We start from the raw sequence: 27,959 nt of genomic DNA, 5'->3' as shown, positions 1-27,959 counted from the left end.
CAAATGTATGTATGTATGTATGTATGTATATATATATATATATATATATATATATATATATATATATATATATATATATATATATATATATATATATATATATATATGTATATATATATACATATAGTATTATAATTTAATAACTATATATTTAATTCATGTTTCTAATATATGTTATAAATTTTTTTTAGGAAAAAACTGAAGAAAAAAAAATAAAAGAATGCATGACATTGTCATCTTTTTAATATTATTACAAAATAAAAAGTAAACATACACAAATAAACAAATTAAAAAAATTTCATAAGTTAAATTCTATGATTCCTATTATTATCATGTATTTGTCGAAAAAATTTCATAATACATAAAATAAATTTAAAATACTTTATAAACAAATATTTATAATATTTGAAAAAAGAGTCAAATATCTGGTGAAAATGTATGCCTTCAAAAAACCAATTTTCCTAAAGCTCCAAAAATATATTGTTGGCGTACCTAAATATAGAGAATAACTTTTATTAGAATTAACTTTTATTACTTTTTTTTTTTTTACAATAAATAAACTCTCATATAATCCAATAATAAAATAAATAAACTCTCATATAATACAATAATAAAATAAATAAACTCTCATATAATACAATAATAAAATAAATAAACTCTCATATAATACAATAATAAAATAAATAAACTCTCATATAATACAATAATAAAATAAATAAACTCTCATATAATACAATAATAAAATAAATAAACTCTCATATAATACAATCATAAAATAAATAAACTCTCATATAATACAATAATAAAATAAATAAACTCTCATATAATACCATAATAAAATAAATAAACTCTCATATAATACAATAATAAAATAAATAAACTCTCATATAATACAGTCTTTACCATGAATATATCAAATTATTGTTTATTAGTAAATCATTTTCAGTTTAATATATGTAAAAGCTCAAAATAATGGGTGGTCAACAATTAATAGGTTGAGTTAGTTCTAATTATTATTTTTACCACTAGCCAATTAAGTTTCACAGATTTGTTTTAATAACAGACTTCATTTTTTTTATACCATATTTTGAACACTTTCTATTATAAGTTTTGATTGTGCAGAAGTTTTTGTTAATTTAATCTATATTTTTCCATCTATAAAACAGTTTTTTTCTCTGAAATATTTTAATGCACTTTTAAAAAATGATAGCACATAAACATGGTGAAATTTATTTTATTATCACAAATCAAAATTGTTAAAAAGTTAAAAAACTAATTATATTCAAAAAAATTTTTAATAATTAAAAAACCTTTCTTACTTTATTTCTAAATAATATATGTTTCTCATAAACATGTTTGATGTATATAGACAAGTGGTACAAGTTAAAACTTTAATTAAAATTTCCTGTTATTTACAATTGTTTTAATAAACATTACAAAATAGCAAAAGTTTTCTCTCCAATAAATTTTAATATTGCAGTGAATCGCAGCAATTCTTTTTGTATTTGAAAATCAGACGAGGCAACCAATAAAAATATTAAACATTAGCTAGAAATTAATTTTTCTTTATAATGTTTACATACAAAAAAGATTATGTTTAAAGTAAATATAGATTTATGTCATTTACAAAATCTATTATTCAACAACATAAAAACCTCACATTTTTCAGATTTCTATGAAAACTATATTGAAGTTTTTCACTTTTTTAAGCTATATATCTATATATATATATAAAACTTTTAATAAAAAAAACAACCCTTTTATCTTTAAAAAAAGAAGTTATTGTAATTATTTAAAAAAAGGTAATTTATTTGTAAAAAAGATGTGGGATTTTTGTTGTTACCATTTTTGTTGTTTTGAGTTACTGTGCATTGTTGGTAATTTTTATACCAAATGCTGTAAAAGTATCTTCTATAAAAATTAACATGTATAAGTATATAAAATAACCTTCTATTGCGACTTTTTATTCTTCAGTACCAAAGACACTAAAAAAAAGCAGCATAATAATATATAAATGCTATAAATATAAATAAAAATATACATATAAATATGAGAAATAGAATATTATTGAAAAGTAAGACGTGAAAAAATATATATAAATATATAAAATAGCGAATTGCAATCACATAAAAATCATAAAAGCTGACAACTTTTAATGCAATGTTCATTACTGATAATGAACATTGCATGTGCTTTACATAAATTTATGTGTTTGAGTCAAGTTTAGTTGTTATATTATCTTTATTTTTTAATAACATGTGTAGCAGCCTTTTTGTTTGTTAATTGATAAGTTTCTGCATCATGATTTTATGTTATATATCTCCCCTTCTTTTTGTTTGCAATCCCCTAAAACAAATCCTGTGGATGCCTATAAAAATCTATACCATATACGTATATTTAAATAAATAAGAAAAACAGAATAAGCTCATATAAATCGTGGGTTTGATTTTTTGTTTTATAGCGTGACTATTACTAAATTTTGTTTAAAAAAAAGTTTATTTTTTTTGGTGTGAAAAAAAATCTTTTCTGGTTACAAGTTTAATTTATTACTAAACAAATTACTAATAAATTATCTGCATATTTCATTTAGTTTTAATAGACAAATATTATTGTATCAAACATTAAAAAACATTAAAATTTCATTAAAGAAAAGAAGGAAAGCAAAATAAACATATAATATTTGTAAACTATCCTATATTGTTTTGAGTTAATTTTTTAAATAAACAAGTTTTACTGTAATTGACAATGTGGAACCACTAAGTTTAATTGAATGTCACCTATGATTGTTTAATTGACATCACATTGTTTTCATTAGAGTAACATGATTTAAAAAAAGCTAAAATCAGTTTCACTTGTTAAGACATGCCAGACCTATTTTTACTAAAATGTGCAAATGAGTAAATAAAAACATAGTTATGTTCCAAAGTTTACATAAAAAAACAAATTAATCTGTCCACCTATCATTCAAACTAAAATATAAACTCATACAAAAAAGTTACTTTTTTGTATGTTAAAATTTAGTATACTAAATTAAAATTTAGTATACTAGATAATAAATTGCAGTATTTAAAAAACGCTTCCCTATTATTGAAAATAATGTTTTCATATTGCCTAGCTTAATATAGTAATATTTACTAAATAAAAGTGTAATAACAAACAGATAGTCTGGAAAAAGTCTTTTTATGTGACTTTGTGCAATGCTGTGTGTAGGTTTAAAAAAATTGTCAGATCTAAGTCACTGTCTAAGGTGACCATCCAATTACAAGATATAATAAAACTCTACAAGCATAGTGATTATGATAGAACTATTATAACTTTGTCTAATATCATATGTGGTACTTGTCAATAAAATTTATACTTTTTTAAGAGAAGCCCTCTTGGTAGAAGTTATATTTTGATTTAAAACATCTTTTTGAATAACTATCTAATGCACACAGCAAGCATTTTTAAAAGACCCAATTTCTAATAGAGTTGGAGTTTCCCAATTTAATATGTTACAGAAGTAGTAAACAATCTTTTTGTCAAACAATAGTGCAAGTCTCACTTTCAAACAATCGTGCAGGTCTCACTTTCAAACAATTGCATAAATTTCACTTTCACGATGCTACAATTTTTTTTCTACAATTAGAATGGAAGCAATTTTTGTTAAAGGAAGTATCTTTTTAAAAACTAAACAACCTCAAAAAACAACAAGTTTGAAAAAGTTTTTAAGTTTAAAATTCTTTTCAACCCAAAAAAAGTTATCATCAGAGATTTAGTATATATTTAAAATTCCTCCAATTTGATCTTGTTTTTTATTAGAAAAAGAGGTACTAACCCATGTGTAGGTTCTTTGTAAGAGTTTCTATAAATGGTGGAGGAGGTTTCCTCAAAACAGTTGTGAATGTTTTTGAAAAAGAAAAAGAAAACACATTTATGAAAAGAATTTTAATTTCAATTTGATTCAATTTTCAATTTAACAACTTAATAATTTAATAAATTTAGGATAATAATTGAATAAATAATTATAGTCACATTAAGTTTTTTCATCTATTACAAAAATAGTGTTCATTTAACCACAACTAAAAATCCTACCAAATCCTAATGCATCAATGAGATGTTGTAGCTCATGCATCAATGAGATGTTGTAGCTCATGCATCAATGAGATGTTGTAGCTCATGCATCAATGAGATGTTGTAGCTCATGCATCAATGAGATGTTGTAGCTCATGCATCAATGAGATGTTGTAGCTCATGCATCAATGAGATGTTGCAGCTCATGCATCAATGAGATGTTGTAGCTCATGCATCAATGAGATGTTGTAGCTCATGCATCAATGAGATGTTGTAGCTCATGCATCAATGAGATGTTGTAGCTCATGCATCAATGAGATGTTGTAGCTCATGCATCAATGAGATGTTGTAGCTCATGCATCAATGAGATGTTGTAGCTCATGCATCAATGAGATGTTGTAGCTCATGCATCAATGAGATGTTGTAGCTCATGCATCAATGAGATGATGTAGCTCATGCATCAATGAGATGTTGTAGCTCATGCATCAATGAGATGTTGTAGCATCATGCATCAATGAGATGTTGCAGCTCATGCATCAATGAGATGTTGTAGCTCATGCATCAATGAGATGTTGCAGCTCATGCATCAATGAGATGTTGTAGCTCATGCATCAATGAGATGATGTAGCTCATGCATCAATGAGATGTTGTAGCTCATGCAGCACAAATTTTTTAGCAAAGTATGCACAAATTTCTTAGCAAAGTATTGATACGACATTTTAAATTTTTTTTAAATTAAATTTCTTTTTTCATTTTTATTTAAATAAGTTTTTATTAAAAAGTTTTTTAAGAGTTACTCAAGTTATAAATAAGACTTCTAGTAAATAAGATGATCATAATAATGAAAATGATTATTTTGACATTTATAAATGACAAATGCAAAGACAATTCATAAAATGCTTTTAATTGTTCAAAGACAAATTTTTCAATCAAATGTCAAGGCTTTTTAGAAAAGAAATTTAACTTATGTAAAAACTTGCTGAAACACAATGCTTAAACCATTGACAAAGGCAACGAGTACAACTTGAGAAAACTTAATAGAAATTAAGGCAGATTTAAATTTAGTTGATAATGTAGACTTCAATACTATAAAAGAATTACTATAGGCTATTAAAACAGTTAAACAAGCTGTAGTAAATCTTAGCAGAAAAGATTCAACATTGTTGAGCGCTGACATGAAATAATTAAATTCATGATTGCAAAACTTTCTTTATTGAAATTAGCAAAAAATTTAATAGACAATTTGAGGATTACTGGCTTATAACTTTTTTATTTCTCAATCTTTTACTCAGGTAGTTAACTTTGTAACTTGTTTTCCAGACAACACTAATCACTTACGACTTCTTTTGGTTTATTCCACTTGATATGTGTCTAGTCTCTGACCCTAGCTTGTATTCAGTTTTTTCTTGTTCTTCTCTAGGTGGTTCTGACCATGCAATGATCTCTATAAATCTTTTATCTCGTACTTCTTCAGTACCCTATGACTACTACTTACTACTACCTTAAAGCTGACTAGGATTCTTTTCATAATTTCTTTGTGAAGGTCCTGGGGCTAATGTCTTTTCTCTCTCCACTGAAAAATACATCTCCTACATAACCTCTTGGATCCAGGCAGATGTGTAAGCTTTAATTCCTTCTAGTCGGTTAAAGATCAAGCCTCATTCTACTCCATGGTTTTCACCTTCTTGTGCAGCTACTATATCTAATAATAATCATTTTTTTCATCTTTTTCAAAAGAACAACTCTTTTAAGAACAAACAACTATTTATTATTGGAAGAAATTGATGTAAAAAGATGTTGTCTGATGCTAAGCTCCATTATTCTCAGTTCACTAAATCTTGCATCTTATCTCAGAAGTTAGGCTATTGAGACTTTTAGAAAATCTTCAACAGTATCATTAACAAAGGTAAGTCTAACATTTCATCTCTAATTCATGGACTGATTTTATTACGTCTCACAAAGATAAGGCTGAACTATTTGCAAAAAATTTTTCTTCTAATTCGACTCTTGAATCTTATGGCCATACTTTTACTGATATTCCAGTTAAACAGGTTAACCAATTGTTAGACATCTAAATCACTCCCACTTCCATTGCTAAAGTCATTTCTTAACTAAACTCTTTTATAGCTTGTGGCCCAAACAACGTTCCTGCCATAGTCTTAGAAAAGTGTTTTTCATAACTTTCTTTAATTCTCTCTAATCTATTTAATAAGGGCTCGACTGAATCGTATTTTCCTATCTGCACAGTGGGCCAGAATTCACTTTTACTGGAAATAACTCATCATGTAAAAATAATTTAATGACCATTTTTTCACTGCTTACTAATTTGAGGAATGCAGTTTTAATGGTAACATTTTTTTTAATTTTAGGTTGCTATGGATACCTAAACTGCTTAGCAACCATATATTTTATAAACCATAGTAAATAAAAACTGGGCAAAATTAATAACTTTATTGGATTACTCCCATAATAACCACATTGAGCATTTTTTGAATTAAAACTATAGTGGTACTATGGACTTTTAATTTGGTTGGTAGTGACACCCAAAATACCTATCAACGGTTCATTTGGCATATTTACTAGCTTAAGTGACTTTTCTTAAGAAAACAGTATTCCATATAGGGACAAATAAGAGATTTGTAGAGGTATAGAATGGAATCAAAAATTGTGATAGTTGATTACAGTAAATAAACTGAGTTTTGTTGGAGTTAAAATTTATAAGCGACTTTGAGCCCCAATCTTTTACAGAAGTGATATCAGATTTAAGATCGGCTGCCTGTTCTTAGCGATCGAAAAAAAAAGTCTTTTTGCCAAGCAAGGAGTATAAAGTTGAGTCATCAGCAGAAAGAGCTACTTTAGATGTAAGGTTGTCAGGAAGATCATTAGTGTAGATAAGACACAAAACAGGACCAAGGATAGAACCTTGAGGTACCCGAGAAGTTCGAGGATGACTTTAATAAAGCAGGAGCAACAAATTTATAAAATATTTTTTTTACTGCTTTTATCTAAATTTATATTCATCAACAAATTTCAAATTTCATGCATTATTCTCTTATTTTTCAAAAATTACAACCACATAAAGTTTAACCCTGCTGGGTGGGCCCAAAAACTAGAGTTTTTTGTTCCCAAGCTTCTAGCTTTGGCCTCCATCTAATGCACAATAAAATCTTTCAGTCACAGTAGTGAGCAAGTCAGCTGTAGAATGAGAGGATCGAAAAGCTTATTGATTGACTCAGATTTGCAAGACTCAGTCAAGCATTTATTAAAAAGTTAAGAGAAAATTGAAGAGAGTTTTGTTAAAACACTTTTGTAAGACTATGACAGGAATGTTGTCTGGACCACAAACTAAAGAAGAGTTTAATAGAGATATGACTTTAGCAACGGAAGCTGGAGTGATTTGAATATCTATAATGGGTTAACCTGGTTAATTGGAACGGAAAGAAGAGAAAATAAAATTCAAGAGTAGAATAAGAAGAAAAGTTCTTTGCAAATAGTTCTGCCTTATCCTTGGGAGAGGTAATAATATCAGTCAAATGAATGAGAGATGAAATGTTAGACCTATCCTTATTAATGACGCTGTTAAAGATATTCCAAAAGTCTTAGTGAACTGAGTTTAATGAAACTTAGCATCAGCTAACACCTTTTTACATCAATATCTTGCAATAATAAATAGTCGTTAGTTCTCAAGAGAGTTATTGTTTTGAAAAAATTTTAAAAATGATTACGATTAGATATAGCAGCTGCACAAGAAGGTAAAAACCATGGTGAAGAATGAGGCTTGACTTGGAGCCGACAAAAAGAAATAAAAGCTTCTATTCCTGCCTGAATCCAGAAAGTTACATAGGAGACATATTTTTCAGCTGAGAAAGAAAAGACAACAGCCCAAGGACCGTCATGAAGTAAAAATCTAGTCAGCTTTAGGGTAGTAGTGAGTAGTGCAATGTTAGGGTGAGTCTGAAAAGGAAGTAGAACACATTTTTTTCTAAAAAAGTGCAGTCTTGGGATGAAGGAGAACAATAAAGAACAAAGAGAAAGGTGGTGAAGCGAAGAGGCAATTATACAGCAAATAGGTGAATTGATGCGTATGTATACACCCTAGCAAAGCATGTGACTATTGGAGTCTTTGCAAATCAAAGATAGTACCCATCAACACTGAGATCTGAAGAAGAAACAGTAGAACTTAAACTGATCTCACTAAAAGCGCTGGTGAACTTTGCAAGAGGTAAGATTCAACTGATGGAAGGTAGCTTCACAGACCACGAATATTTGTAAACGATATATTAAAACAGTTAAGTGGTTAGGATGGTTTTTTTTGTTTAATTTTTTGGATTATATATATATATATATATATATATATATATATATATATATATATATATATATATATATATATATATATATATATATATATATATATATATATATATATAACCCTTGGAATTAGGGTTGGCATTCGGCAATGCCGACTTAACTACTGACCTGACAATATCTGAGGTCAGCATTTGCCAACATTAGAATTTTAAAACCTAATATTGTTTGCTATTTCATATAAACTAAAAATGACAGAACAAACATTTTATTTAAATTCTAAATAAATAAATTAAAATAAAAACAGCAAAACAGTTGTTTTATTTAATTTTTAAATAAAATACTTAAATTAAAAACAGAATAAAGAATGTTTTTTTTTATAAATTCTTAATAAACTAATAAAAATAAATAAAAAAAAAAGGCAAAATAAACATTTTATTTAAATTCTGAACAAAGTGTATATGTATATGTATAATATGTTGAACAAAGTAATTTGAAAAACTCAACAGCAAAACAAACATTTGATTTAAATTGTAAATAAATAAATTAAAATAAATAGTTAAAATAAAATTGGCAACACAAAGCTTTACTTAAGTTCTAAATAAAAATATGAATGATTTAAAACAAACGAAAACATTTTAATTAACTTCTGAATAAAATATAACAAAAAAACAACAGAAAAAAGAACGATTTAATTAAATTCGAAACACGAACCTTTTATTTAAATGGTAAACAAAACAATTAAAATAAAAACGTTTTATTAAAATATATAATTGATTAAAATAATTAAAGTAAAAAAACGCAAAAATAAAAGCGGAAACACAAAAGCTCTAAACCATAGTAACAATAAAATCGGCAAAGTTAATCTTTTATTTAAATAAATTGGTTAAATGAAGCATCTGCTTTTCCAAGTTTTTAAGCAAATGTTGACATTTGACGTTTTATTTTTCTATCAATTTTATACTAAATATTCCAGCATTTGTTGATATGTCGAGCTCTGGTTCAAAATGTTGTGCCAACCCGATGCTGACTTAAAACAGTTTTAGATTGGCAGTTTTTTGCTGACCTTAATTTTCCTAATTCTGAGGGCTGTTTATATATATATATATATATATATATATATATATATATATATATATATATATATATATATATATATATATATACATACATATATACTCTTATATGTTGTCTGAAAGTTTTCTTCCATACTTTGTTGACAAAAAGTAAAAGTTAAAATGCAAGATCGAATTTTTTTTTTTTATCAATTAATAGACTGCCTGCCCCAACCAAACCCTCAGTCGATGTAGCAGCACTCCCACAGGTCATTCTTAGTACATGTTTTTTCAGGTAATATTTATTTATTTGAGTCTAAAAAAACAAATTAGAAATACCTATCACAACAATAAGAACACCAGTGATGATAAGTCCGAAAACTAGTTTTAACTAAATTAAAAAAATAAAAAATATTAAAAAACAAAACAATTAGACAAATGAAGTACTTGTCTCAACCATTTTTAGGTTTAATAAAATTGTGTCCAAGTTTGTTTATTACAATGTATATAGCTCACCTATACAAAAGTGAGTACTTAAGATTTTGAAATGTTTAATGAATAGGCATGTAAACAATTTTATTTATTTTATCTGATGATACAATATATCACCAGTTGGCATTAAAAAACCTGCCCAATAAAACCCGTCCAAAAAACACAATAAAACTTGGGCAATCTGGATTTTATTGGTTTTTTTAAAGTTGTTTTATAATTTTATGAACTATTATAACCAACATTAACATTATAACTATTACATTATTATCTAAATTAATTATTAACTATTATAACCAACAAAACAGCTATCAGAGGCAATTTACTAATATTATAGGTCAGGTCAGGTTATCCCGCAACTGGTAACATGTAACCCAGTACAATCTGCTTCACCTCCTGCTGCCTTGTAGGATACACCTTTTTAGCCAAAGGCTAGGAGATGCCAACTCTGACTTAAAACACTCCCTGCCTTGGGGCTTTTGGTTGAACAAAAGCTAGAGATGGTGTTTCAATAAAAATACCTATTTGGGCAGATGTTAAATGCATCCGGCTACTGTCTTGTAGAAGGCCTCCTAGGCAAAGACTTAAGGGGCAAACAGATTCTATCTGTTGACCAGCCTCGCACCCCTTCTTCATCTATTAGGCTGGCGCAGATGTACTTTTAATACATTGTTTCCAGTTTAGGATGTTGAATGCTGGATCTTCTTGACTCAATGCCTGGGTTTTGCTCGTGTCTCTGTTTTTATGACTAGGCAACTCATTCTACTATATCCTAATGAGGGTACAGCTCTAAAACTCAGTTTTATGGTTCTGAGGCCGGCTGGTAGTCAGGTTTCCCGAACTCTGTGGTAGCTCTCAGAGAGGCTGATTCCATCAACAGCTGAAAAATATCAAAGTATTAACAGTGCCATGTTGCGCATGGATAGTGTCCCTGTTTGTACTTTTAGTGTGCATTGCGGAGGCCACATTTGGAGCCCTTTGTTACGGCTTAGGTTTTATTAGTAGTAATGAGGCAGTTGCTTAGGGTATTAAACAGTGTTCTGAGTACTATCTATGCTTTGAGTCAAGTTCTTCAACAAATTTAAAAATGAATAAAGTACCAAAAACTATAAAACACAAAAAATCATCATCATCACCAAGTTATCTAAACCTATCATTCACTAATATTCGTGGTCTTCGAAGTAACTTTTGTTCTGTTGAGTCTTATCTCTTGCAAAGTTCACTAGACCTACTTGCTCTTTGTGAGACTAATTTGAGTTCAGCTGTCTCATCTTGGGATTTTAGTGTTGATGGTTATCTTCCTTTAATTCATAAAGACTCCAATAGTCACATGCTTGGTCTGATCATTTAGATTTGTAAGAATTCACCCATTTGTCATGAAACTAGGTTCGAATCCACAGACTATTCTTTTATGTGCTTTCGTTTAGCATCACTTCACTCTATTGCCTTTCTCTTTGTTCTATATCGCTCTCCTTCATCTCAAGACTGCACTCTTTTTGATGTTATTTCTGATTATATATTGAACAAGCCCTCTCCCTTTATCCATCAGCTAATATAGTTGTTGTTGGTGACTTTAATGCTCACCACTCTGAATGGCTTGGCTCTAGTGTCAGTGATTCGGCAGGCATTAAAGCCCACAACTTTTGCCTTTCTCAATCCAAATAGTCAACTTTCCAACTCGCTTTCCTGACAACCCGAATTTACCTTCTCTACTCGACTTATGTCTTGTTTCTGATCCTAGTCAGTGCTCAGTTTCTCCACATTCACCCTTAGGTGCTTCTGATCACAGTTTGATCTCTCTAAAACTAATATCTCATTCTTCCTCATCACCTGAATCCCCCTATTATCGCACCTCTTACAACTACCTTAAAGCTGACAAGGATTCTTTCCGTGATTTTCTTCGTGATGGCCCTTGGGTAGAAATCTTTCATCTTCCTGTCGACAAATATGCTTCTTACATAACTTCGTGGATTCAGGCTGGCATGGATTCTTTTGTCCCCTCTAGACAATTTCAGGTCAAGCTCACTCTCCTCCATGGTTTTCCTCACACTGTGCTGCTGCAATTGCCAATCGAAACCATTAATTCCATATCTATCAGCAAAACAATTCTCCAAAAAACAGACGTCTGTTTATTACTGCTAGAAACTATTATAAAAAGGTTTTGTCTAACGCCAAAGCCCGCTATTCTCAGGTCATGAAATCTTGTATCTCATCTCAAAAATTAGGCTGTCCTGACTTCTGGAGAATCTTTTATAGTATCAATAATAAAGGCAAACCTTTAATTCCACCTCTCTTGTATGGCTAAGACTTTGTCACCTCACCTAAAGACAAAGTTGAATTGTTTGCTAAAAACTTTTCATCAATATCATCTCTGGATTCCACTAGTTGTATTCTACCTGATATTGCCAACAAACATGTTGATCCATTGCTTGTCATTTGTATCACTCCAGCTTCTGTATCTAAAGCGATTTCCTGCCTAGACTCTTCTACAGCTTGTGGCCCAGACAACATACCTGTTATTGTCTTGCAGAAGTGTTCTCTGGAGCTGTCTTCTATACTCTCAAAACTATTCAACAAGTGCTTATCAGAGTCTTGTTTTCCAGCCTGCTGGAAAGCGGCATCTGTTATCCCTATCTTCAAAAGTTCTGGAGATCGATCTGATTTGTCTAACTACCGTCCCATAAGTCTTCTTCCTATCATTAGCAAGGTTTTTGAATCTTTAATTAACAAACACTTAGTTTCTCATCTTGAATCTAATAACTTGCTTTCTGACCATCAGTATGGATTTCAAATCTTCTCGTTCTACAGCTGATTTGTAATAGTAATAACCGATAGGTTTTATCGTGCATTAGATAAAGGTGGAAAGGTTAAGGCCATCGCTCTTGACATTTCAAAAGCTTTTGAACAAGTTTGACATGCTGGTCTTCTCCATAAGTTTTCTTCTTATGGTGTATCTTTAAACATCTTTAAGATTATTGAATTCTTCCTTTCCAATCGTAGTATAAAAGTTGTCCTCGATGGACAGCGCTCTTCTTCTTATTCTGTAACTTCAGGGGTTCCTCAAGGTTCTATCCTCGGCCCTATACTTTTTTTAATTTACATTAATGATCTCCCAGATATTCTCACATCTAAGGTGGCATTGTTTGCTGCTGATACTACCATTTATTCTTGTCGTGATAAGAAACCAACTCTCTCTGATTGCTTGGAGGGGGCTATTAGGCTTGAAAAGGATCTCACTTCTGCTACAGCATGGGGCTCACAGTGGCTGGTGAACTTTAATACAGATAAAACTCAATTTTTTTCAGGCAATTGTTTTCGCAATAATTTAGATCTTCCTATATTTATGAACGGTAATATACTTGATGAGTCATCTACTCTTCATCTTATAGAATTAACTCTTACTTCCAATCATTCTTGGAAACCATATATCAAATCTGTTGTAAAATCAGCATCTACTAAGGTTGTATCTCTTTATCGAGCTCGACAATTTCTTACTTCGGATTCTATTCTCTATCTCTATAAATCTCAAATCCGGCCTTGTATAGAATACTGTTGCCATATCTGGGGCGGATCTTCTAATGATGCCCTTTCTCTTTTAGACAAGGTGCAAAAACGCATTGTAAACATAGTTGGACCTGCTCCTGCAGTCAACCTCCAACCATTATCACATCGTCGTAATGTTGCTTCTCTTTCTCTTTTCTACAATCTTTTCTAATTCTATAATGGGCACTGCTCTAAAGAGCTAGCATCTCTTGTGCCATCTTCTAAAATTCATTCTCGTGTTACTCGTCATTCTATCAAGTCTCATCCTTTTTCTGTGACTGTTCCTAAGTGCTCCTTTTTTCGTCAAACATCAGTTCTTTGGAATTCGCTTCCTTGATCTTGCTTTCCTGATTCAAATAATTTGCAATCATTGAAGTCGTCTTTCTTTTTTAAATCTTTTTTTCTTTTCTTCCAGTAACTTCCAACTTTATATTAGTGGTTGCTCACAGCCTTGTTGGAAGCGAAGATGTTTTAAAAACTATATATATATTTAAGTCGTTATTTGGAAATACATTGTCACTTTTTTATTTTTATGTTATTCACTTCCCAAAGCTGAGAAGGCCACTACAGTCAGGGAGGCTACCTTATTGTGGTTACAAGTCTTTCTCAACTCTTTCTTTATGAAACAAATTTGTTCATTTGAATTTCAAGTTAGTTAGTATTAAAGGCTGTAACTGGCAGAGCCAGTAAGTGTATTATCAGGCACACTTTGACAGCCAAAATGATCAATTGCTGCCTTAAAGCTGTTGACTGAAGGCAATTTAACAACTACTTCTGGCGGAGAGTTCCATAAATTCACTACTCAATTAAAGAAGAAGTTTTCTCTGTGCTTATGTTTTGTCATTTCTTTGAAATATTTAAAGCTGTGAACTCGTGTATGATTGTTAATGATTTGAGAACGAACACCTTTTTTTGATTTATCAATTCTATTCATAATTTTATACATTTGTATTATACCTCCTCTTTGTCGCCTTTCCACTTGTGTAGTCAGGTTTAATTCTTCGAGTCTTTTTGTATAGGAAAGATTTCTGCTTGATGATACTAGTTTAGAAGCTTTGTGTTGGATTCTTTCGATATAGTCACGATCTGATTTAAGAAACGGAGACCATACCATAACTGGAAACTCTAGTAATGGCTGAATAAAAGTAAGAATAATGCAAACAAAGAAAAAATAAAAGTAGGAATAATGAAAAGAAGTAACTTATAATCAAAACAAGCAAATGATTTTTTGATATAACCAAGCATTTGATTTGCTTTGCAAGAAGCATTAATCACTTGATTTTTCCATTTTAGATTTGTATTGCAAAGCACTCCAAGATCTCTATCTGTATCTGACTCTTAATATGACTGTTAATTGAATACTGTTTAAACTATATAAATAGTTTTTGTTATTGTGGCCATAATGCATTAGTGCACATTTTGATATGTTAAACAAAAGAAGCCAAGTTTGAGACCATTTGTAGACAATATCTAGATCATTTTGAAGGTTAGTAGTGCATAGCTTGAAGATAATTGAGAAAGCACTTTTGTATCATCGGTCATTTTTTCAATTTGAATCAGCCAGTCTTATAATTTGAAGTTCAATTGAAACTCCAGTTACTTCCTCGCATTTTCAGCTTTCTTTTTCCCATTTCTCACTGACATTTTTCATTATAAAAAACATTACTTTTAAATCAAAAATAAATCAATTAGCGATGTGCAGTGTACCCAAATTGGACCCAGTGACCTGATAATTTGGCTGTTTTACCAAGTACCCAAAATTGGGCATTTTCTTGCAGTACTCGGCATTGGGTGTCTTGAAAAATTTTTTAATTATTTGTTTTAGTGGTACTTCAAATTGTATTAAAATATTGCTAACAGGATTGCTTTTAGTTTAAACTTCAACCAATAAACTTCTTACTATAAGTCTAAAAGTGTTATGGAGTTGATAACCGCAAAGCCCTATTTACTCAATATAAGTATCTCACTTAAAATTTTTTTTAGAATATAATTTTGCAAAACAATCAGAATATATTGCAAAAAGGAAACTGATTTATACAGATATTTAATTAGCTTCTTTTTATTGTGAGAGAATATTTTTAATAGAGAATTTTTCAAAGTTGATAAAGTTAATTTTAAATTTAAAGCCCTTGATGTTTTTGGCATTAACAACGTCAGATGCCAAGTAATTCCAATTTAGACAAATCCAATTAGCGCAAATTAACCAGCGTTATTTTTTAAAAACAATTCAGCGCTAGAGATTTCACAGGGTTATATTCTAATTTTTTAATATGTTTCCGGTGCCAGGTACCTGGTATTTTCTACTGGGTTCCCAGAATCGTGGACTTGGCATAAACTGGTTCCGGTATGTATTTCTAAAATCAATACATATAGGTTTAACATGAAATTTTTTTTCTTTATTCTTTGTTTTCTTTTTCTGTTTGAAATTAAGTTTAAAAATCTTTTTTAAAATAATTTTAAAAATTTGATTGACAACACAGTATATCACAGATATACTGTGTTGTCAATCAAGCATAATAAATAATCTTACGCTCATAAAAAAATTATCAAATAAATTAAAAAAAGAGGTAATAACCCCTACTTCATTTTTGTAAGGTGGTTTTGTAAGGGGTCATCCAAAAATTATGTTATGAAATTTTTCAGAATTTTGGACCTCTCGTCTCTGCCTTAGGAGGTCCAAAAAATCATCACATTTAATGATTTGTTACTGACCCCCATTAAATGCGATTAAATCATCAGATTTGATGATTTGTTACTGACCCCCCTCATTAAAATACGCAATAAATTTGGGCCCTCTCCCTAAAATTTTTTTTGAGGTTTTAAATACAATAATATTTCTATTTTTCTAGTTATCTAATGAATATATTTTGATACATATAAATTTTAATTATTATTTAATATTACTTTAAAAGTTATTATTTGTATGCGAGTACAAATAAAAAGCCCCCAAAAAAGTGTTATTTGTATGCAAAGAATGTTTAAATACTTTAATTTTTTGTATTAATCAATATGTTGGCATAGAGCCGTGGAAGATAAGCTTACTATTTTGAGGCACGGCAGACAAGGTCGAAGGCTTAACTCTCTGGAGAATAAATTTTTGTATTTTAATTTTTATTTAAAAATTATTTTTTGTTTTAACTGTTTTTGTTGTTTATATATAACTATATCTTCTTATTTATATTTTCTAAAGTTTCACAAAATAATAATCAATGCGTACAAATTATGAGTAAAGTATCTAAATATTATAGTTTGTGATGATTAAATGAATGATGATTTGAACTGAAGCAACTTAATGAAAGCCTATACTTCATTTCTATGCCATTATTTGCTTTTTAATCAATTGTATTATAGGCAACACCTGCAATTAAGTTCTACTAAAAACATGTTTAAACAATAAATTAGAGGTAAAAATTTAATATATATTGCATAGCAGTATTTATTTTAGACTTATTGAAAACTGTCTCAAAAAAAGGAAACTTGTTTTGTCTATTGTTTTGCATAACTAGTGTACTACTAGTTATTTGAGCTAATTCAGTTAAGGCATTTGTCTAATGAACAATCTTAATGAACTTAACTTTGAATTAATAAATTTTTCCAAATTACTTGATTTATTTGAATTAACTCTGAATTCTTTTCCTAGTTAAAATTCTCAAATAGTTAAAAATGACTTATACAGTACCAAAGTTATTTACAAACAATTTGTCATTATACTATTATAAAATAAAATGTTTATGTAATAACAAAATACAATTAAAAAAAATTAAAAAATCTGCTGTAGATTTTCCTAGAAAAAGTCTTCCTAGAAAAAGGCGCAAAATAAAATGTTCTTTAATCTCTTCATGGTAATACTTTTAAATTTTGCAGCCATTACATTTTTAAGTTTACTGCCAATATACTTAAGTTGATGGTCACCATATAGGAATGCCATGATAGAGAAACGATAATAAAAACAATAAACTACAGTGATATAAAAATATAAAATATTTTGTAATAATGATCAATCAAAAATAGCTGAGTTTATTTTTGAGTTAAAATTACTAATCACTGAGAGCGCTAAGGTGTCACCAGGGACAAATTAAATATAACTTACCAGTTGATTCTGAAAAATCGGAAAATGACCATAATTTTTTTTGAAAAAAAAAACTTAACAACTGAAATTAAATCTGGTTCTAAAATAAGTGAGTAAAGCAAAAAGGATAAAAAATTATTTCCCTCTCTTTGACCTTATCGAATTTTTTTTTTTACAGTACTTAAAACTCAATTTAAAAAAATAGTCAAGTTAAAAAGAATGTACTAAGGCTATCAAAATCCTTTTAAAAATGGCAAGACAAACCAAAAAAGAATTAATGCAGAAAAAAACAATTGTTTTCCTTTTTGTAAGTTAGTGGCTTATCTAGTTCGTTTTTTATTTTCTCTATCTTCATAATCTATCACGTATCTATCTTGATATGAAAATATTATTACACCGTTGATTTATCTAGATTATTTATAGTTTTAAAACTCTGTATGAACACTGCTTACCTTGCATTGTTGCCACCACATCTTTTTCCTAAGTTTAGTAGAACGGGATTTAAATTCACTTGCATTCATTTCAAAAGTTTCTATGATAAATATAAGAGATTATTTAATTACTTGCCTTCACCCTGTAACATTCTTTGCTATTCTTATGTTAAAATACTTTTCTTATACTTATGTTAAAATAAACTTTATGGTTTACCATGAAAATATATTTCAAAAAATTATAATTTTATAAAATGGTTTGCTTTTGAAATGGTTTTTCTCATAAATGGTTTCCATATGATAATGTGTAATGCAGTTAAGTGTTATCAAAGTGCATATCTTAATTATAATATAATTTAACCCACATATTTGAAATTTTCCGGATAATCATTGCCAACAATACATTGAGTATGTAGTTTGTTGTGGAAAAAGTGCCAAACCCCATAACCCATCCATTTACTTTGACAGAAAAATAAAATTTGAATTATGGAAAAGTTGCCTATCTCACAATCAACGTGGCAAAAATGAACAGTTCAGATTTGGAAGACTTTCTAATGAAAAGTGATTGTGATGATTCAGATGCTGTTAACAACCCTTCTTTAGTGGATGATGTTAGCAAAGGTATGTATATAATTAATGCAGCACCAAGATATACTTTTCATTGACTATATTATCATACAATAATATAGTTTCTAGCCTCAATGTTGTTTAGACAGGTTTTCCTCTTCTAGTTTTTTCAAAACTGACATGCACTTTTTTATTGCAGATTCAAGTATTGTGGATCAATATGTTGAAGAAAACGCAAGACCTATCTATACTAACAGGAGTTGATGGTATATACTAATTGTCTAAAAATAAATAGGCTTATACAAGTAATTTTTTAGTCCCTATTGTTATGGTCTAGGACCGATTGTTTACATTGGTGTTAGGCCTAGCATTAGACAAGCTAGGGTCATTTAGTTTGTTATGTTAGGAATTCTTTTCTTATAAAAAAAAAAATTTTACCTAAAATTTTTATTACAGATTCAAATGTTAACCTTGTTAGAGAAGGACAAGAGCTTCTCCCAGAAAGTGCAAGAAGAAACCCAATCTCTTTCAAGAAGAAAAAAGAAGACAGACAGTCATAGTCTTAAGCGAGTTGCCTATCCAGAAGTACATAAAATAAATATTCTGAAACAGAAAAAGTCAACAGAGGAAGGATATGTTACAACAAAGGGCAAAGTAGTTGAACCAAATATTTTTATTAACAGAGATTGTGATTGCAATCTAGAGTGCAGCAGTAAAATAACAGTTACTCGCTGTAATCAAATTTTTTCTAACTTTTACACTATGAACTAAGATTTAGAAAAAGACAACCAGTACAGAAATTATTTGCCTCTTACTTTACGAATGTTGACGATGTACGAGAAATATGTTTGGAATTGAAAAGTGGGGTGCAATGAAAATTATTGCACCCCACTTTCAATTTTTGTATTTTGACACATATTCAATACAAAATTCAATTAACACTTTCACCATCCGCAATCAGATGCATGTCAAGAATGTGATCTATTTAACAATAAAATAAAGTGTCATTTAGAGGGTGAAGAACACTGTTAGGAGGGACCTTATTATTCATCAAGGGATGTCTGTAAAGGCAAAAGAAAAAATGAAAGAAGATACACTAGATGCACATACAAATCCAAACAAGAGGGTATTAGTTTTTGACTTACAAAAAACTCTACCAACATCAGTGCTTAGTATAGGAATAGCCTATTATAAAAGGCAAATATAGACTTACAATCTTGAAACCCATGATGAAAACATGAAAACACATTAAGAAAGTGACACATTCATGTTGCTGGATGTAACAATGCAAAATCGTGGATGGCCATCTGGCACTATCAATATTGAACTTGAGCCCTTGTACCCCAATGGTAGAAAACTCACAAAAGAAAAGCTAAGTGATCTTTTTGAGCTAATACAATTCATACTGCCTGTCCATCATCCCTATTATCTTGCTCATTAAGGTGACAAGGAGGCAACTGATATGGGTCTGACTGATGACTCAGGTGATGAAGACATTAAATTAGTGCATCTTACATATATAAAAGAATCATTAACAAGCCACAGACAAAATTTTTATTGCAGAACACAGTAATATAGTGTCCAAATTTTTTAGTGGATATCAGTGTATTTTTTCACCTGTCTCTATAATAAATACTATCTTTTTGATAATCATACTTTTTCCTGTTTGTTTTTTTAAAAGATTTTTAAAGTCTTTTCCAGTTTACTAAAAATGAAGTAATTGTGGCTTAGACTACTTTTCCGCTGAGCCACTCAATTATAATAATGCTAGTACAACTATGTAAAACTAAGTAACGTGTTTTTTGCTAACCAGATTTGGCTTCTAAATCTTCTAGTTTTTCACCACGATCAATGACTTTATGCAAATTATTTTTCATTAAATTCACTGTGCTTTGTAGTTCTTGTTTGACTTTAGCAATTGCATTGTCTTTTCGTGGCGGTCCTTTTTTGACTCTTTCAAAGCTGAAAATATATAAAAATATTAAATAAAATAATTCAAAGAAACAAGATACCTACAAAATAATATATAAACTCAATTGATTTTAACAATGTATACATATACACATTACCTATCTTGAAAACCCAATTGAAAGTATAAATTCACATCTTTTAAAAGAAATAATATCACAACTGTGTTTTTTTCAAATTTTATTTTAAAAGGAGTTAAACAGTTATATGTTTAATAAATTCACATCTTTTAAAAGAAATAATATCACAACTGTGTTTTTTTCAAATTTTATTTTAAAAGGAGTTAAACAGTTATATGTTTAATAAGCAGTTTTAGAATTCTTTTTTTGAAAAGAATTCTAAACTGCTTAATGAAAATAGAAGTTTGTCTTGCATTTGGTCAAATAATACATTACAAAGAAACACATCATTTGGATGGAAGCAGTCAAATGAAAGCGCATATTTTTTTCAAGATATATTACATACAAAAATATAAGGTGTAAAAATTGCATGATTATATATAACAAAATTGGACTGCTTTAATATATTTATAAAGATATATTATATTTATACAATATAAAGACTGCTATAACATATATATTAAAGTCTATAAAACATAATAGGTTCTCACAGTTCTTCCTCACTATCTTCTTCATCACCAGTAAGTAAAGGAACCTGCTAACACATAAAAAAAAAAATTAACAATCATAAAGATTAAATATAAAGGTCAGTTTTTATTTTGGGTAATTTTTTTAGTAAAGATCACTTAAGCTCAGTTTAATTTATAAAAGTATATAAAAAAAATTATAATAAATATTTTCATTAATAAATTATAACAATGATTTTATCAGATATTAAAGTTATAGCCCTCAATACCTTAAAGTTCAAATGTGAAAAACAAAAAAAATGGTCTAAATAAAAACAACTAAAAAGAGATTACATCAGATAATACTTATACGTAATAAAATTTAAGAAACTTGGTGAGGGAGGAGGAAGGGTGTTTGCCCCCTCCAACCCCTTTTCCTCCCTCAAAATAGCTTCAAAATAGTTCAATTATAGCAGATGTTAAATAAAAATCTTCAGATACTATCAATTCAACTACAAATTTAATAGTATTTCTTTCTATTGGCTCACAGCACAATTAGTATTAATTATATTTTTCACTCAAGTAACATTGAACAAACTTCTACCAGAGAAAACAATAGGAAAACTGCAAAATTTACTCAAAAAATTCTTGTCTGGTTAAGCATTTATGATAAAGCGGTTTTAAAAACTGTACTTTGTCCCCAGCAGTCTTGAAGTTAACCAAAATCTTTACTTAGTTGATTGCATTAAAAAAAAACATTTTGTCTGGCTTTTAATGCATAACTATCTGCTTCTTTTATTAAATAATCAGCTGATGCTTGAAGTAACTTCTTTTTTTAAAGGATGTTATTTATTTCAATTGAAACATCACTTATTTTTGAACTTACAGTTGATAACTATTTAATTTTTTTTCACTTTCCAACACAACTATCTCATTCTAGATGACTTTACAGATTTTAACATTTCTCTAGTAATTGAAATACCTGCAGCATTTTGTTGCTTTGATGACATAATTTTCAACTAAATAATCCTTATTTGCTTTAAATCCATATTCAATGGCAGCCTGGCCATGAGACAAGCAAAATATATAATTATGTAGACGTCCCAAAGAGATATATACTCATTTACAAGTATATGCTGAGCAAGAAAAATATCCAAGTTATCTTCATATTTTTTGAATGGCAAAAACTTTATCATGTTTATGTACAACATTTAATATAAATTGAAAATAATCTTGATTTGCTTTGTAATCAACTTTAGATTTTAAATATACAGAAGAATGCCATTAAATATTGCAAAAATTAGAAAACTTTAGTTTGTTACACTTTAGTTCTTCGCTATCTGCTAATTTAATTACATTCAGGCATGATGAACACCTGGGAAAAAGATATTTTATGGGAGAATTTTCTAACATGTGAAATGCACTTAAAGATAAAAATATGCATACATTAGTGATCGACTGAAACCGAAAATAAACTGAAATTTTGGGTACTCCAGTTCGGCGCCGAAACCAAAACTGACATTTCGTCAAATATTTTCTTAAAATCAATACCAACATTTCGACAAGTCAAAATTAATTTCATTTGGAAAATTGATTTAAAAAATGAAATTTTACATTTGTCACTTTTTTATTATCGTATTATTATAAGAATTGATTACATGTAATCACAAGTGGAAATTTAATACATAAGTTGGCAATATAAGTTAATAGTGAAAGTTAATAACTGGCAGATTTTCTCTACAAAACAAGATTTTTGTGAGGTATTTTTTCAAAATTTTCAAGATTTTTGTGAAGATTCTCAAAACAACTGTTTTTCTAAATAAGATGAAAATTTAAAATCTTATAAATTTTTAGGTTTGTTTTTCGACTGAAATTTTGCTTTTTACCGAATTTATAAGAAATACTGAAATTTCGGTATAGGTTCGAATTGAAATTTTGGCCAAAACCAATACCAAAACAAAATTTTGGTTGATCACTAAGATACATCTATGTAAAATTTTGAAATTGTGCTTCCTTTCGATGTTGATAATCTTTTTTTATTTTTGAATTTCCATATTGGCAGACAGATCAATATCAACTGTATTTTCTCTTTTTTTATAACATTATATCTGATAGATTTAGCTTCATTACTTTTTTAGTTGTATCAGATTTTTTTAATACTGTCAAGTCCTTAATAAACATCCCCACCCGTTTATTAATTTTTGGATATTCCCTCCCGCCCCCCCCCCCCCCATTCAATAACTTTTACTTGTTATCAACAAAAAATTTATATCTCAAAACCAAAAAAAAAAAAATTCAGTGAAAATTGGCCATAACATTAGAAAATAATTTCAGTCACAGATAAAAACAAAAACTTTCAGTGTAAACTGGCTTTAAAAATCGTAGATTTAAGAAATCTTAAATTTGCTAAAAATGAACTTTTAGTTTATTTCTCACCAAAGCTTTGGTTTTACTCTTTTTTAATTCTTTTATTGGTTTAAATCCTATAATTAAAACCATAGGTTTGAAAAGCTTTGGTTTTAATTATAAGATTTAATATGCTGAATATAAGTTTTATACTTTGCAAAGTATAAAACTTATATCAGCATATTAAATCCTTTGAAATTATGATAAAACAGCTGTTAGAAAATGCGCATTTGACCGCAAGCCATGTTAGAATAGTTTTATGCGTGTTTTGTAACAAATATTGGTTCGGATTTATAGATTAAAATTTTTTATAAAAAATATTTATATTGTAACATGGCATCAGATTGGAAATTTTCAAGAGCTGGCCGAGATAAATACAGTTTAGAAGAAAAAAATGCTTTGGGAAAACTTTGTAAAAGTTACAAAAAAGAGTACGATTTATTGGTTGCTGAAAACTTTCAAATAGTAAACTTCACTGAAAAAAGAAGGAAACGTATTAATACATTGTCACGCGAAGGTTACCTTGCAAGAGCTGTGAGAGAGTTTTATTCTGACCTTAAAGACATTAAACATGATAACCCCACCTTAAAAAAAGCCCTAAAACTTGGGAAAAGATATCTAAACAAGTTGAGACAAATAAAGATGCTGTAACTGCTCCTCCAAGCAAATTAAAGTATCGTCAAGCAGGAAGAGGACAAAAATTAACCATCCCAGATGTTAGACAACTTTTATTTGAGTGGTTTGTAGACATCCGTGGAACCCTTAAAGCACGTTTACCGAGGAGAATGTTTACAGTTCAATGCAAAATTTTTTATGAACAGTAGCTTGCCCAACAACCAGAAGAGGTGCCAGAGGATAAGAAAATTATTTTTTCCAACCATTAGGTAAATAACTGGACGAGTGACTATGGTGTCAGTCTGCGCCATCCTAATAAACGCTTTCAAATAATGCAGGCCGACCGTGAAGAAAGAATAATTGAGTACCTGAAAAACATTTGGACTGTACATAAATACTTTATTGAAAACTTTGGAGTTGATCCACCTGTACTGAATGGTGACCAAATGCCACTCCACAAGAATGAAAGTTTCTAGAAAGTTACTGGTTTGGACACATACGTCAAAGAAAATTATTCTCTTTCAAGAAAACGAATTACTGTTAATACTCAAGTTTGCAGTGACCCTAAAGTCTCAGTTAAACCAGAATTTGTGTTTAAAGGCAAAGGTATTTGGGTAAAACTTAATCCTCCTCAAGATGTAAAGTTTCAATGGGCACCTAAAGGTTCCTATCGATTGGAACATATGCTGAGTACAATAGCTAAAGTGTGTAAAAATATTGTGCCAAATAAGCACAATATTTTTACACATCAAAATTATAGGATTTATGTGCTAGATGATTATAGTGTGCACATAATGCCAGAAATCAAAGCTGTCTTACTGAAGAAAGGCTATATTTACGCTGGAATAGGCGGTGGTATTACAGGGGATGTCCAAATTAATAATACAGATTTCCACAGCCCTTAAAAAGTTAAATACCGAGAGTTGGAACAAAACCTTATGATGGAGCAATTAAGACTTAACCCTAAAAAAATTCCACAGCCACCGAGGGATTAAATGATGCAAATGCTGCTAGAAAGTTGGAATTTGTTGGAGATTGATGTTACTAGTCAATTTAAGGCACTGTGGGTAACAAATGTTTTGGACGGAAGCGAGGATTATCTTGTTTTGGAAAGAGTTTTTGCCTTAGTTGGAGAATAGCTTCAAGCATTTAAAAAAACCCTGATGCTTACACCAAGCCCAAGAAATTTGAAAGATCTCCAGGGGCTAATTACACCTCCAATAGGAGTGAAACGAAAGCAAGGATACAAAACTTGTGAAAAAGAGCCGTTAGATGAGGGAGATGAATTTGATTGTGAAGGTGAAAAATTATTTATAAATTAACACGATGAGGAGCATCAGACAGACAAGGAAAATTATACAAATGTGGAAACAGGTGCTATAAAAAATCAAGATGAAAACAATTGATTTAATTTAAATACCATTAGCTCATCCAACATTTTATTAGGTAATTTATGTCGAGGCAATAATAATTTAAGAAAAGATGCTGTTTTCATTGATGAATTAGGAAAACTCTTAAGTAATGCAGAAATATTTACCCAATTTATTCCACATCTTACAAGATTTAAACGGAGCTACATAACATCTTGCTGTACCATTAAAAGCTGTATTGAAAACAACAACCTTGAAGCCGTTGACAACGTTTGGACGAACAGTTGGATAATGAAGTAGAGCACCGTGATGAAAATAATTCAATCAGGAAAGTTTTATTTTCATATTTATAGCAGCACAAACATTCTTTCCACCATAGGTGTAAGCACAGTTTTTTTTTCCTAAAATTCCCACCCACCGGTTTATTCCCACCCTCCCCTGTATTTGGGAATCGAGAGTACGTCATTCAATAAAAACATACTAAGAATGTTAACTAATATGCTTTTTAAAACATCAAATAAAAATGGGATCATTGGTTTATTACCTTGAAAACCTTTTAAAAATAGATTTAATTTTTCAGCTATAAATTCAACAAAATTTAATCTAGCAATCCATGCAGTTGGTGTGGCATGCAGTTGCATTAAAAAATTTAATTTTACTGCAATATTATTTGTAATTTTTTATCTTTATTTAGAAAAATAAAAATTTCAGGACAATTTCCGGGACACTTAAAAAAATCCAGTACATTCCAGGACATGCCAGAACTGTAGCCACCATGAAACTATACTTGTTAACCAATAGTATAATAATAGTCAAGTTTTAAAAATCAACTAGAAAACAACAGGTTATTTACAATTTTGACAAATGTTCACTCCCAGGCAATGTTGAAGTGCAACACGATACATTGTGTAGTTATAATTGTGGTTTATCTAGTAAAAGGTCAATTGCAAAAATGTTTTGTATATAAATTATATATCAACTGTAGAGTAATTTTATCAAAATTTTTAATATTTAGTTATTGAGCAACATACAGGGAGTGAAGTTACACTTACTGAGTAAAATAGGGAAACATGCAGAGAGTGTATATACATAGCGAAAGAGTTAAGATTGCTTGCACTTGCCCAAACCTACTCAACGTATGTGCAGTTCTGGCATGTATTTTTCTTCCTGTTTAAGTCAGTCGATGTATGCACAAAGTTAAAAAAGTACAATATGGTATGTATAAAAAGGCAATTGTGTAAATATTCAGTATATATAAATAATGGTAAAGCTACAGTTAAACAGCCTAAAATAATTTTATTTTTCGCTTGTTGTGCTCTTGTTTGAAGGCTCAAAGTGGTGACTTTTTAATATAAACATAAGGAACATTTATTGGCTTCAGTACATACATTGACTATCTTATATTATAAAGGTTTGGCATGGGGCAGTAATCTTTTTTCTTTTATTATTTCACTTAATATTCCTAATGTTTAAAAAGCCTCCTCTAACAAGAGTGCAACAAACGAAAAAATAAAATTATTTTAGGCCGCTTAACTGAAGCTTTACCTACATATTTTTTATTTTTTTAAGATTAAATTCTTTACTGGAAATTTTTATAAAAACAAATTTTTTATTACTTATATACTAAAGTAAAAACCTGGCAGCGCAATTAAAAAAAAAATTGTTAAGAACTTTTAAATTTCAAAAAAATATAGCCATTATTAGCGCTTTCGGTGTAGAATAAAATTAAGCTAGCGCCCGTTTGTGCTTTTTTAGCTGTTGTTGTTTTTTTCTCATTAGCATTTACTTTTATTCAGCAGTCAAAAGGTCAAGTAATTAAAATGATAATTTAAAACTATTTATATAATAACCAATTACAGGGTTCCCACTGTTAAAACTGAGGCTAAAAGTAAGTATTTTAAGGAGATTTAAGGAGATATTTTCCTAATATTTAAGGAGATTTGGTCACGAATGACACTTTTTTTAAGAAAAATTAAGGAGAAAACATTAGAAACAGAATCTTATTTTTTTCAATAAATTTTAAATATAAACAGAAAAACTATTATAAATTAATATATTACTTTACATATATATAAATATATATAATAGAAATATAGGTTTGCAAATTATCAAAGAACTATATAATTTTTTCTTTGTTAATAAGTATAATCCTTCAATTAATAAAATTTCCTAGATGATTAAAAAATAAAAAAAATAAGGAGAAATTAAGGAGAGCTGTCAAATTTTATTTTTTTTTTAAGGTTATTTAAGGACTTTTAAGGAGAATATGTTTTTTAAAGGATATTTAAGGTTTTTAGGGAGGAGTGGGAACCCTGAATTATATAAAAGTTAAAATATTTTATTTTTTTAATAAAAATTATGATACTTACTCTAGAGTAACTTGGCTCTTTTTTTAAGAAGCTCATTATCCCATTATAATATAAAAACCATTTTCAAAAACTTTTACTGTGCATGCTTTGGCTAATAAAATTTATAATAGAATTGATTTTAAAATCTGTTTATAATGTTTATAATTAAATT

The 27,959-nt window shown here is 29.2% G+C and overlaps 1 protein-coding gene across 2 annotated transcripts; it reads right to left on the bottom strand.

Annotated features, from left to right (window-relative positions):
• Positions 1–230: 230 nt before the first annotated feature.
• On the bottom strand, positions 231–27,959 carry LOC100215791 (vesicle-associated membrane protein 4). Of its 2 annotated transcripts, none has more exons than XM_065791421.1 (7): positions 27,809–27,959; positions 21,094–21,137; positions 20,326–20,477; positions 17,970–18,049; positions 9,756–9,807; positions 1,948–1,985; positions 231–492 (listed from the first exon to the last, which is right to left on the bottom strand). In XM_065791421.1, exons 1-6 carry the CDS (start codon positions 27,842–27,844, stop codon positions 1,951–1,953), a joined length of 399 nt encoding a protein of 132 aa, XP_065647493.1. In that variant the 5' UTR covers positions 27,845–27,959; the 3' UTR covers positions 231–492; positions 1,948–1,950. The 2 variants fall into 2 exon arrangements, with proteins under 2 accessions (XP_065647493.1, XP_065647492.1); XM_065791420.1 differs by having other exon boundaries at positions 21,094–21,140; positions 27,809–27,952.

The sequence above is a fragment of the Hydra vulgaris genome, chromosome 02, assembly GCF_038396675.1.
Source record: "Hydra vulgaris chromosome 02, alternate assembly HydraT2T_AEP".
In the NCBI taxonomy this organism is placed as follows: domain Eukaryota; kingdom Metazoa; phylum Cnidaria; class Hydrozoa; order Anthoathecata; family Hydridae; genus Hydra; species Hydra vulgaris.
Note: the sequence above shows the minus strand (reverse complement) of the source record. Positions and strands in the feature narration are given on the sequence as shown.